At 39.3% G+C, this 14,349-nt stretch overlaps 1 protein-coding gene across 3 annotated transcripts in view; it reads left to right on the top strand.

Moving 5' to 3' along the window:
• peds1b (plasmanylethanolamine desaturase 1b) overlaps positions 1 to 11,608 on the top strand; it is a 33,908-nt gene extending 22,300 nt beyond the window's left edge. For 2 of the 3 annotated variants that reach the window (XM_066702729.1, XM_066702727.1), the window contains exon 6: positions 5,931 to 11,608. In XM_066702729.1, coding sequence (XP_066558826.1) covers positions 5,931 to 6,052 — 122 coding nt within the window. In that variant the 3' untranslated portion in view covers positions 6,053 to 11,608. Of the gene's footprint in view, positions 1 to 5,174; positions 5,312 to 5,930 lie in introns of all 3 variants that reach the window. The other variant, XM_066702728.1, reaches the window with a different exon arrangement.
• Positions 11,609 to 14,349: the final 2,741 nt, after the last annotated feature.

Below are 14,349 nucleotides of genomic sequence, written 5' to 3'. Positions count from 1 at the left end.
TTTTTTTTTGACAGTCAATATTGCCGTTCATATTCCAGAATTCAAGCCATATAGAACAACTACCGGACATATGTTTTAAATAGCCATATAATAGCCTACGTTTAAACAGCAGTAAAACACAAACGCTATGATCCAACAAATGTATTTTATTTAAAGTAGTCAGCAGAATGAGCTCTTCACAGACTTTGTGAACTAAGCATATAGGCTACAACAATAAAATAAAAAATAAAAAATAGCCTTGCTATTGTTAATTAAATAAAGACATTAGCCTACATTAAATGTATGTCTCTTTGCATTCCAAGCCCATCAAATTAAATAACTTGAAAATAAGTTAAATGAAGAAGCAATTAGGTCTAAAAAAAATAAAATAAGACTGGTCGGTCCCAATTCCGCATTTGTCAAATTCCCGTTTATTTGTGGCACATCTTCATTGAATAGAAGTGCTCCGCTGCTTGTGCAAAGTTGAAGCCATCCAACCCCTTGGCACAACTTGCAATTCTCATCAACCTTGTCACCTTTTCCTAAGAGAGGCGGCTTCTCAGGGCTGTTTTTAACCTGTTCTGGAGCGAGAATCCACTCTCTGCAGGCAGACTGGACACAGGAATTGTGCTGCCAATCTTTCCCAGCATTGCCCAGTCGGGATAGATTTAGTTACATGACCAAACATGACTCAGTGGAGGCTCACTGTCGTCTTGGCAACGCATGTTATAGGTCACACAATCTTAGGCTATTTAATATGCTATTAATCTATTTTATTTATTTATTTATTTGGCATATTACATTTTGGCCGTTGATATTTTCATCTGCCAGACAACTACACGTGATACTGGCGAAAAGTTGGCATTTGCTGGCTAACGTAAACCCTGGTTGTAACACGATGAAATGTGGAAAAGTCCAAGGGGGGTGAATACTTTTGAGAGCCACTGTATAGACTACCGGTCTACATTAAATCAAATCAGAAGCATACCTGTGCCTTCGAGTTCCAGTGAATAAAAAAATAAATAGCCTATATAGGCAATAGCTGGCTACGCATGTAGCTAGTTTAATAACATGAATTTGTTTTTTGTGGTCCTCTTACCTTTTCTTTCATTGCTGGCATCTCAGAAGTGGGTTTGGCATTTAGGTGGTAAACATACCAGATTTGTGGTAGTTTAATTTTTTCCACTTAAGTGTTTTCATTTAATTTGACAAATTATTTCCTTGCAGTACTTTTCTGTGAAATCCCACCCTCCATTGAATTTTAATTTCCACCTCATAGAAGAGCCAATCAACAATACAGGCTTTAAAATAAAATCAATATATAGGCCTACATTTATTAACATTTTTGAATGTGGGATTCACTTGTCGATAGTTGCCACCGTTAACAAATAGTTGAATGTTCGACTATTTGGTCTCATCTGTATTAAATAGACCAAGTTCTTAAGGGCATTCGAAGCATGTCAGATGGCAGTTTCCCCCCCCTGCACAGGCTGAGTCATATCCCAAAGCTGTACAGCAAGCCCATCTGGACAAAAATGATGAGCAATGGCCTAGGGAATACCACATTTTTAACTCAGCCTTACCCATTCTTATGTGTCACTTAAAGCTCGACACTTAAAACTCCCATGTACACCTAGTGATTCAGTATACACTACATTCACAGAACTAGTTGGGCAGCTAGAGCAAGGAAGAAACAAAAATACTTGGAACACCAACTTAACTACACCCTTTGACCACTGCCTAGCACAGCTCGGAAGCGTTAACCACACCCTGGACACACTCCTCTCAAGATTGTATTGGTGTATGGAGAATTACAGGACTGACTGGTAAATTATGTAGCAAAAGAGGTCATACTGTTGTAGAAGTCAAGGCTGAAGCTGGGACCGTTTTGACAACCCATAGATCGCCTTATCACGAAGAAAATCATTAGAAAAATATGGTGAATGTGACCTTTCTCAGAAATTCTGAATAACCTTTTTTGCAGCAGATCTTAAATCTTTAGTTAGAAACGCATATACAGCTGTACTCATCTCAGTCACTCTCCTACAAGGTTGTTGGGGTGTTGAGCAGTCAATCTAGAAGGACGTTTTGAACAATTAGATTGGTTTTGAAAAAGTTCATAACTATTTTATTAAATGCAATGAATGACAAAAGCAAATGAAAACACTTTGTTCTTAAATATTAATGTTAAATATAATGCAAATGTATAAGTGCATGCACCTGTCTGGGCCCATTTAGCACTGTCTGATGTGTGCGCTCCCACTGAGGGGAGCTGCACTGACTGGCCTGATATGTGTTTAAAACAAAGTAAGTTAAATATTCTTACAGCAAATCTTATACATTGTAAACCCCTGTACTAAAGTGAAAAGAAAGAACAATGGCATTCCAATGCATGTGTGAATCCATCCATTAAAAAAAGCAATCACTTAAATTAATCACTTTTTTTTTTTAAGTGATAAATAAATCTTGTTATAGCATGAGATCTGGAACCTAATATATAATATACAGTGAGGGAAAAAAGTATTTGATCCCCTGCTGATTTTGTACGTTTGCCCACTGACAAAGAAATGATCAGTCTATAATTTTAATGGTAGGTGTATTTTAACAGTGAGAGACAGAATAACAACAAAAAAATCCAGAAAAACACATTTCAAAAAAGTTATAAATTAATTTGCATGTTAATGAGGGAAATAAGTATTTGATCCCCTATCAATCAGCAAGATTTCTGGCTCGCAGGTGTCTTTTATACAGGTAACGAGCTGAGATTAGGAGCATTCTCTTAAAGGGAGTGCTCCTAATCTCAGCTCGTTACCTGTATAAAAGACACCTGTCCACAGAAGCAATCAATCAATCAGATTCCAAACTCTCCACCATGGCCAAGACCAAAGAGCTGTCCAAGGATGTCAGGGGCAAGATTGTAGACCTACACAAGGCTGGAATGGGCTACAAGACCATCGCCAAGCAGCTTGGTGAGAAGGTGACAACAGTTGGTGTGATTATTCGCAAATGGAAGAAACACAAAATAACTGTCCGTCTCCCTCGGTCTGGGGCTCCATGCAAGATCTCACCTCGTGGAGTTTCAGTGATCATGAGAACGGTGAGGAATCAGCCCAGAACTACACGGGAGGATCTTGTTAATGATCTCAAGGCAGCTGGGATCATAGTCACCAAGAAAACAATTGGTAACACACTACGCCGTGAAGGACTGAAATCCTGCAGCACCAGCAAGGTCCCCCTGCTCAAGAAAGCACATGTACAGGCCCGTCTGAAGTTTGCCAATGAACATCTGAATGATTCAGAGGAGAACTGGGTGAAAGTGTTGTGGTCATATGAGACCAAAATCGAGCTCTTTGGCATCAACTCAACTCGCCGTGTTTGGAGGAGGAGGAATGCTGCCTATGACCCCAAGAACACCATCCCCACCGTCAAACATGGAGGTGGAAACATTATGCTTTGGGGGTGTTTTTCTGCTAAGGGGACAGGACAACTGCACCGCATCAAAGGGACGATGGACGGGGCCATGTACCGTCAAATCTTGGGTGAGAACCTCCTTCCCTCAGCCAGGGCATTGAAAATGGGTCGTGGATGGGTATTCCAGCATGACAATAACCCAAAACACACAGCCAAGGCAACAAAGGAGTGGCTCAAGAAGAAGCACATTAAGGTCCTGGAGTGGCCTAGCCAGTCTCCAGACCTTAATCCCATAGAAAATCTGTGGAGGGAGCTGAAGGTTCAAGTTGCCAAATGTCAGCCTCGAAACCTTAATGACTTGGAGAGGATCTGCAAAGAGGAGTGGGACAAAATCCCTCCTGAGATGTGTGCAAACCAGGTGGCCAACTACAAGAAGTGTCTGACCTCTGTGATTGCCAACAAGGGTTTTGCCACCAAGTACTAAGTCAAAGGGGTCAAATACTTATTTCACTCATTAACATGCAAATCAATTTATAACTTTTTTGAAATGCGTTTTTCTGGATTTTTTTGTTGTTATTCTGTCTCTCACTGTTAAAATACACCTACCATTAAAATTATAGACTGATCATTTCTTTGTCAGTGGGCAAATGTACAAAATCAGCAGGGGATCAAATACTTTTTTCCCTCACTGTATATATATACACTCACCTAAAGGATTATTAGGAACACCATACTAATACTGTGTTTGACCCCCTTTCGCCTTCAGAACTGCCTTAATTCTACGTGGCATTGATTCAACAAGGTGCTGAAAGCATTCTTTAGAAATGTTGGCCCATATTGATAGGATAGCATCTTGCAGTTGATGGAGATTTGTGGGATGCACATCCAGGGCACGAAGCTCCCGTTCCACCACATCCCAAAGATGCTCTATTGGGTTGAGATCTGGTGACTGTGGGGGCCAGTTTAGTACAGTGAACTCATTGTCATGTTCAAGAAACCAATTTGAAATGATTCGACCTTTGTGACATGGTGCATTATCCTGCTGGAAGTAGCCATCAGAGGATGGGTACATGGTGGTCATAAAGGGATGGTCATGGTCAGAAACAATGCTCAGGTAGGCCGTGGCATTTAAACGATGCCCAATTGGCACTAAGGGGCCTAAAGTGTGCCAAGAAAACATCCCCCACACCATTACACCACCACCACCAGCCTGCACAGTGGTAACAAGGCATGATGGATCCATGTTCTCATTCTGTTTACGCCAAATTCTGACTCTACCATCTGAATGTCTCAACAGAAATCGAGACTCATCAGACCAGGCAACATTTTTCCAGTCTTCAACTGTCCAAGTTTGGTGAGCTTGTGCAAATTGTAGCCTCTTTTTCCTATTTGTAGTGGAGATGAGTGGTACCCGGTGGGGTCTTCTGCTGTTGTAGCCCATCCGCCTCAAGGTTGTACGTGTTGTGGCTTCACAAATGCTTTGCTGCATACCTTGGTTGTAACGAGTGGTTATTTCAGTCAAAGTTGCTCTACTATCAGCTTGAATCAGTCGGCCCATTCTCCTCTGACCTCTTGACCTCTGATCAACAAGGCATTTTCGCCCACAGGACTGACGAATACTGGATGTTTTTCCCTTTTCACACCATTCTTTGTAAACCCTAGAAATGGTTGTGCGTGAAAATCCCAGTAACTGAGCAGATTGTGAAATACTCAGACTGGCCCGTCTGGCACCAACAACCATGCCACGCTCAAAATTGCTTAAATCACCTTTCTTTCCCATTCAGACATTCAGTTTGGAGTTGAGGAGATTGTCTTGACCAGGACCACACCCCTAAATGCATTGAAGCAACTGCCATGTGATTGGTTGGTTAGATAATTGCATTAATGAGAAATTGAACAGGTGTTCCTAATAATCCTTTGGGTGAGTGTGTATATATATTATATATTAGGTTCCAGATCTCGTGCTATAACAAGATTTATTTATTTTTACAAAGGGGAACTGAAGTAATCTATATGGTAGACAGTTGACCTTGGTGTAGCACCAAAAAATAGTTTTCTGTGAGGGCTGTAGAATGACCCTGAGTTGATTGATTACAATTGTACAAAAGCTGCAGTAGTTATTTTATTTTTAATTTAACTTATTGATACAACAATGTTGGGTGAAAAAAATTAAGGAATCCTTTTCTTTAATTCTTCCCACGGTGCTGATTAATATATCTGTTACTTTAGTATAAACTCTAGCCTTCCTTCTTCAGGTTTCATTATCATTTTTTTGATAGAGGTTCTAATTCATTTAGAGCATCAGGCAGTTTTGTTTGATCAGCACCCTCTTTCTCTCTCTCACTGTTCCACTCAGTAACTGCCTCACCAATGGGCCATATAAATTATTTTCTACCAAGCTTGTTGAAATTTCTGAAAGTTCCCGTTGATGCCTGATAATTGTAATCTTCGTCGCCTTAAGGTATACATTTATGTGGCAGAACATTGCTTCTGAGTCTGGTCCAACATTTTCTTCTTTCTTTCCCCCTCCCTCTGTCCAGGCTGGTTGAACTACCCTCTGGAGCGATGTGGATTTTGGCGGGCACTTGAAGACCTGATCCAGGGGGTGACAGGGGAGAAGCCCAGGTCTGACGACATGAAGTGGGCTCAAAAAACGAAGTAACCCAGCCAACTGGCAATGTCCCTACCTTGGAAACCCACCCCCCACCCACACCACTTAGCCTTTCCCTCCCCTTAGAGGAAGATTCAGCCTAACTCGCAGCAATGGCCTGGCTTGTAAGCCTTAAACAAAATAGTGTTTTTTTTTTTTTTTTTTTTTTGGTGCAGTTAATGGAAGAAACACAAAGGCCTATTGTCCAAATCTGAGTGGCTCCAGAACGCAGAGCTTTGAAAGGCTGCACATGACTGAGCTTTGCTTTTGCGATAGCCATCAGCTCTAGATTGGATCTGCCCCTTAAGCCCCCCCACCCCTCCCTTTCTGCCTACTAACCCTGACCAGTGCCAGAGTTCAACACAAAAAGCCATTTTCCCCAACAAGAATGGGGTCTGGAGAAGCAGCACCCAACTCTACAAAGACTAGAGAGCAAGAGATTCAACTTTATATGTTCCTTTCTTTACTTTTTTTTAACGATCATATGAAAACTAATACTTGAAGAACAAATTGGCTTCCTAACCAGTCACTAATCGATTCTTAAGACGAGAGGAGAAAAAAAAACAAAAAACATGCATGCAAGCGATTGGGAGAGGACAAGCACCACCTCCTCCCCCACTGCTTGTTAAGTGGTCCTTACCTTCCAGTAGAATCTCAAACTAGTCTCCTGATCTCCACCTGCCTGGATCCCAGCCCAAGCCTGTAAGTAGGCCCTCCCTGTCTTTGTGGAATTCCAATCAGCCCCAGTCACACCAGAGTCTTTCTTAACCCACAGATTTTGACAGCGCTGTATACCATTTTTCCTCCACAGTTTTTTTTCTCCTTTCTTATTGGATTTTAATGAAGCGTGTTTTTTTTTTTTTTTCGTGGTGGGCACCTCAGAGTGCTTAACATTGAAGACCTCAGTTCTTGGCAGAACCTATGAGTCAGCCTTATATCAAGAGTTATATATCATCCCCTGCATTTAATATGTCATTTTGTCTTGGGATTCAGTGCATTTGTAAGTGCTTTTCAGTTTCTATTTCACCCCTATTAGCCAAGAGGAGAGATTCTAAGCACACACCCAGCCATTCAATTCAGCTTACTTAAACTCACCTGATCACGACCTTCCCCAGCTTTGAAGGCTTGGAAATGGTTGAAAATATCATAAATTGGTGAGTTTGAATTGAATGGATGGGAACTCCTAGAGCCTGGATTAGAAGGCCTCGGAGGTGAATTGGACACCTCTGACAAGTCTGTGCTATGGCATTTAAATGGTTGGGTTAAACTTTATAGCGATTAGTTCTCTAGACTTGAATCTTCAGCCCCCTGTCCAGGGATGGGAACTGTAAACAGTCTATCACCGCTTGCCAAAACTCTCTGTGTGATTTGCTTTGCTCTTTATTACAACTTATACCTTGACAGGATCTAAAATACTGCTTTTAATACATTCTAGTTAATATCAGCAGCATAGTTACTATATATCAAATTGCAAATGTCCAACCAGGGAAGGGTTCTTGTTGAACGCAATAGCTTGAAAAGAGTTCCCCCAGCCATTAGAGAGCAGGACTAACGGCCCTAATTACACTGCTATTTTAAGGGTACTTTTCCCCAGTTTTGGGTGCCTCAGTGTATGCATCGCCAGAACAGCACGGTCAAAGACCAAGTCTTTGCGAGTGTTCCTCTCCATCTTGCCTTCCATTTGAGACGTCAACGTGAACCACTCCAGATCCTACAGTGTTTGTGCATCATTTTAACGCATTTTGGAGTTCTGTTTTTAAGTGTAAGAAATCTCAGTATGACATCAGAAGGTACCATAATCAACAATGTATGAGCACCCACAAAAACAACATAACCCTGATCATATTCATGAACAAGGTTAAAAAAGGGATTAAAACAGAAATAAATAAATAAATAAATGAAATTTGCTGTCATTATGTGACATCTAAAGATGTGTCAAAATAGTTTGCCAATAAGAAGACTGTCAATGTTTTCAGCTGGGTTTTTTTAATATCATGTTTTTTGACTTTACTTTTGACAAGCTGCCTTTTTGTCCCCACCTCCTGCTTCCTGTATTATTCATTTGCAGGAAAGAAAGTTAATCAAAGAACATAGAGGAGATTTACACACAAAAGCATATCATTTCAAGTGTCTTCATTCCCTGCTAGAATATGTGATCTATTTACTGAAAACAAAACTCAAGAGAAATGCATTTTGTTGAAGATTAATATTGTGAAACAGAGCTAGCTAATCTCAATGTATTATTGTTTACGTATTTATATATTTATATGAAATACATACATATTGCCACCCAGAGCTCAATAAATGGGCTCAAAATAAATACAGTGGAGCTATTTTAGATCAGCACTGAAAATTCAATCTGAATGCTATAAACCAGTTTTCAGAATCAGGATGTCTTTAATATGAAATCCTTGTCAGTGAAATGTTTGCAAAATGTATGTCTTCTCTTAATATGGCTTTCCAGAGCTAAAATTAAGTTAACCAATGTACCAGTGTAGAAATTCCCACTTAATGTGACCTGATACTAGCCTAATTGAAAGAGGAAATGAGTGGTACTGTTTGTTTTCATAACAAGAAGCAAAACCATGATTTATCTCGCAAGGGGTGGGGTTTGTTTGCATTTTGACAGAAACAGATTTAGTTAATTGGATTCACTTTATGTCTCTGACAGTTCCTTCACTCTTTGAGCCAGCTGCTCCCATCTGACTATCTGATGAATTGTCTCTGGTTTGTGAGTGAATCCAGATTAGCAATGCTTGAAAAGCCTCTGGTGCAAAACTCTCCACTATCATTGAATTGCTGCTCTTGTGTGCGAGTCAGCAAAAATCTCTGAAAGGTATGCACTTTGTGTTCTAATGACATTTTAATAGATCAATACATGTTCAGTTGTGTAACTGGTGATGCAGATCCCAAAATATTAGGTCAACCTGACACAGTATTGCTACACTGTTACAAATTCAAGAGAACTATTTTTTCTTCTTTTTTGTTTTGTTTGGAAACTGTCCCTTCCTTGACAATGCAATTAAGTAGGTGCTCTTGACAGACATCTTGGCAAGATCTTTAGTGTTTACAAGCAAAATGACTTGACTGGGACAATGTAAATGTGGGTTTCAAATGAAATAAACATGGTGGGTGTGGGGGGAAGAGAAAAGCACAAGGCACAATTGCCAGGAATCTGACCCTCACTCACAGATTCACACAATGTGTTGTGTCTTTCACCAGTGCTAGAACAGACACTCAGCCCAGTCAGACCAGGTCCTTCTGTAGATATAAATAGATGCCCATCAGTGATAGAAAGTTCTCTATTTTATTTCAGGCAACCTTCAGCACTATTATGGTTGAGAGTACAAGCACATGCCTTCTCATTTCAAAGAATGAATAATGTATGCCTCTCCAGTTATTAATTAACACTGCAAAACCACTGCCATTTGGAATTTTAAATTAATCCTCCAAATTATTTTCCTTTATAATTCCCATCTCCCTTTTATTTTCAACAAAATAACAAGCACTGACCATTTTGACCATATTCTAAAGAATCGAGAGATTGAGACTGAAAGTACTTCCAGACTTTGATCGTTACAGTCCATCACATAAACTGTGTAACTTTATCAAAATGTTTAGCAAAATATTTGCTTTCATGCTCCACTTTTTTTTTTTTTTTTTTTTTTGTTCCTCTCTTCAGGTCATTCTCATGTTCACTGATCTAGCTTGGTTATGACCATATGCTTCTCAAAGCCATAGCTTTTAAGAACATTAGTGAAAGTGTCCAGGGGATCAGAAATCTAGTAACACCTGTGTCCTTTAGTGAAGAGTATGGAGGGGAGGGGGGGCGGGGTGTAAACTAAAATAATAAAACTGGACCAGGTGATTACGTTGCTTCCATTAAGTTCTGCCGACTTTAACACACTGGGTTTTCAGTATACTTTTGTTACTGTGACTAGAGTGGATGGAAATGACTATAATGTTTTGGGTAGTGACTGGAAGGTGGTGGAGGGATGAATGATCCCTAGCAATGCAAGAATGGGTAAATGTTCAAGCAGAAGAATGAATTCTGGTGTTTGGTAATGCTTTATATAAAATGGGCCAATTTAGGGAGCTAATATAGGCCACAAAAACATGCAGGTGGGTTTGACTATTTTTTCTTAGAGAGTTGGTACAAGCCTGCCTACCCATTGAAAGGAAACGGCTTAAACGGCTTAAACACTACTTCAGTTTGTTTTCATAGACTGAAAGGAAAACACTTTCTTCAAAGTTCTCTTTAGCTTTGTACTTGGAATGGGGGTAACCCTGTGTTTAAAACACCCCAAAGGAAACAAAAGTCCTTGAATTATTAAAGTTAAACCAATCTCCCTTTACAAATGCCTTAAAATAATTGAACACTATGGTTATATTTAAAGAAAGATGTACAAGGGGCTTTGCAAAACATCTGTACTTGTTAGGGTATATTTGTTAGGTGGGCAACAACCATTTCTGTATTTAAACTCCATTAACCTTGGCGACAATAAAAAAAAATAATCTTCATTTATACACATTTTCTCATAGCCAAGTGTAGAAACCGTATTTTGTATATTCCACTGCTTATTTCAAACTATATTGTATTAATTTGATTAATTTGCAATTAATTTGACATTCAGTATTATTATTTTATTGAAGGCTTTGCCAGATCTTCACCATCTTAAACCATTAGGTCTTTTCATTCTGATCCAAATATTTAAGATGTTGACAAGAGTTTAATTTATTAGTTGCCAACAGTATCTTAAGCCATGCTTCAAGTTAGCAAAATGAAAACATGAAATGCAGTGTGGACAATTTTCAAGAATGTGGCACAAATATGTGAGCTGGCCAAGAGTATGCCTGTAATTCCACACAATCCTTTCGAAAAGGAGGAATTTTCACTCCCTTATTAGGCTGTGACCCACTAACCTATGACAAAACAAATGGTGCTTTGTTCTCAGCAAGGTTGAAAAACAGACCTTCCCCCTCTAAAATATCTTCGTATGCTGAATTTGAATTTTGTACTTGATGAGATCTACAGCTGACTCTTCAATGACAAATGGCTCAGAAAAATACCTCAGAAAACTGCAAAAACAACAAATTGATTATTTTGTTATAAGATGTTCTTAAAAGGGTGTTTGGTATTATAATCACTATTACTATAAACTAATTTAGGCAAAGCCTTTATCCTAGGTGATTTACATGTTTTTATCAAACAAACATACAATGTACTATATCTCTATATGTGCAGCATAATAAGGGGATACAACCCTAAAATATATATTTCAATTTAAGCTATATCATTATTTTTAACTGCCCATAACTGGTTTTCTTAAAAGCCATTCTTAAATTCAGTCACTTTTTGGCGTTACTCATTTAATATGAAGCATTACCCTTCATTCTCAGTAGGAATATCAGTGGTGTTAAGAGGAAGTACCTCTGTTGTGGTTAACATCTGTAAATATCAGAGAATTTAATGCCTTAATGCCTTTTTGTTTTCTTCCTTTGGGGAAATATGTAATGTTTAAATGTATATATTATATTTATAATTAAAAAATAAACAACTGTGTACTATTTGGGGTGTTTTTCCTCTAATCTGTCTTTGTTTTATGCTTGATTGTTTGAAATCCACCTGAACAAAAGGTTTTGTTAGTTTTTTCTATTGCTAAAAATGTATGTTTTATGACGCCTTCGGGGAAAGGGGAAAAAAATGCCATGCATACCACTCTCCAGATTCTCATCATAGCTATTCCCTTAGGAAACAACTGTGGCCTAATCACTAAAACAAAAGGAAATGGTCCAAGTAAAATGGCATTGTGATTTCTTATTTCCATCAAAATTATTTTTCATTTTCACAATTCAAGTAATAACTCTTGTGTCATGTTGGATCGTACACTCTTGGAGACATTAAACATAATGTATCAACTTAAAAAAGTGTGAAGTGTATGCAGCCCAGGTCTTGACCATTTGTGTGTGCCCACCAAATCATGCCTTTTTCTTGTTTTTCGGGTGCGGCAGGACCGGGGAGCGGGGACTTGACAGTGAAAGCGATGTTTCTTCGGATGTTTCCTGTGAAAGTTTTTTATGTGGAGGACAATTGACCTTTGGCAAAAGCCCTGCCCACATTAGTTACTGTTGCTACGCCCGTCAAGCTGTGCTTCTTTGTAAGCGGTAAGTACTGTAAACAGCCAAGCATGGAGGGGAAAAGTAGCATATTACTGGTCAGTGTAAGTGATTCTTTTTGGAGTAATACCTCCGCAATATCCTCCAGATCAAGGCAAAAGGGATTGCAATATGCAGTGGATGGATATGTTCAGAATAATACATGGGTGCGTTCTCTCAGCCCCCCTAAAAATAATACGGATATGAAGTAACGTCGCGGTTGTAACTGATTCACAACACTGTGCGTCTGTGATGGGGACGAATTGACGTGCTCCTCACGTGCGTGTGTTTAGAACGTCACTGAAGAAAAAAATTGAATCTGGAATACTGATGAGAATTGGAAGAAGCTGACAAAGTCCTCTTGTGTCAGGGCATTCATTTAAACAAAAAATTAAAATAAAAAAATATTGGGACCCCCCAAGTTCAACGTTCCCGGACCCCCCCAGCCCCCCTTCAATTCGAACACTGATTCTACCATATCAAAGGTTCTATGGACTGTCACTCTGCTTAGTCCCACCTTCAAGCAGAGGTAAAATGACCCAATGCGTCCCGACTCGCACACTTCATCCTTATACCCTTCAACAAGTGTACACTTCACGTGACGTTGTGCTGACATCGGAGAGTGTACTTCAGTGAATGAGGCCGAGGGTACAGGTGCAGGGCACAGCTAAAAGCATTCAATGGGACACCCTTTCAGCGACAGCATTCAGCGTCTTTGAGAAAGTACCTACGCAATTTATTCTTGTTAGATTGTAGTTTTAACGAATGGAGACTGCTATAGCATTTGCACTGTTCCTCTTCCAACTAACTTTTTCAAGGATTTTGACAAGTACTTGTACAATATATAATAATAATAATAATAATAATAATAATGTGGAAATCTATTGTTCGCTTATATCACCTCTGTTTTCGCTGTACCTTCTAATCATAGAATAATAGAATAGAATAATTTGATATTATGTATTATCCTTTATTTGATAAATAATTTTACAATATCTACAACTATCCAGCTATCTATGTTTACATTACATTTATATGCAGCCGCAGCTTCCATATTTTCGCGGTTGACTTTAACGCAAAGAGTTCTGGGACTAAAACACTCCGCGTAAGTGTACTATTTTGTACACTCCGCGGAAGGGAGCAGTGAAGCACAAAAAGCTTGATTAGGCTCCCTTCACTTGTTCCTTAAGGTATTTGCAAAGATTTTCTATATAAACAGAGGATCTTTGGTGTTTGTTCACCCCTTAAGATGGCGACCATCTTACTTCTGCTCCACAAGGGAAGAGAACGAGGGAGCAAGTGTGCGATTTGCAACGCAGCCCAACTCTGTTAGCACAGAACTGATCTGGAGATCAGAACGTTGCCTAGGAGGCAGGACATACATGACGCGACCTTAGTGGGGGAAAAAAAATTATAATAATGGGAGATGGCGCCACACCCCACATCTTGACGCCCTGTGCAGTTCCACCTGTGACAGTTTAGGTTCCTGTTCCTTTTATTCGCCGGAGCCTTGGATAAACCACACTCGCAGTCTGGAAGAAATATTTATTCTCTGAAAATAATAATATAGGGTTCAGGGAAACGTTCCTCACTCAGCAAAACCACAGCAGCGAGACTCCATTAAACTGCTGCTGACTTAGCGAAGCAACACAAAATGGATGCCGAAAAGGAATGTAACCCTTTAAATGCCAGGTTGCAATTAGTAACTTTGAACCAGTGATTTCAGCATGAATTTAATAGTAACGACAAAATTAGCTCTGTTACACACTCCCCCCTTAAATTCTGCTGAAATAGCTAAACATGGTGAAGAATGGAAAATAAAAATATATATTTTTTAAATGGCACACTATGCAGACTCATATATAGCACAAAACGGACAGAGATCAAAATTGTCAATTCGAGAACTCCTCAGTCAAAAGTGTGCAAGAATGGAATGGTACTGTCCCAACCTTAACACAGACTAAAAAGATGCCATCTACACCTTTCACTTAATAATAATACTCTCCCTTTGCATTGTCATACACCAAGGAAAATGTCAAACAAAACAAACAAACAAAAATAAAAAAAATATCAGAAAGGCAGTATAGACCCCAGAGAAAACTTAACTAGCAAAGATACATGCCACAAACAATAAAAAAGAGAATCAGTTACAC

The sequence above is a fragment of the Amia ocellicauda genome, chromosome 4 (assembly GCF_036373705.1).
Source record: "Amia ocellicauda isolate fAmiCal2 chromosome 4, fAmiCal2.hap1, whole genome shotgun sequence".
Classification (NCBI taxonomy): Eukaryota; Metazoa; Chordata; class Actinopteri; order Amiiformes; family Amiidae; genus Amia; species Amia ocellicauda.
Note: the sequence above shows the minus strand (reverse complement) of the source record. Positions and strands in the feature narration are given on the sequence as shown.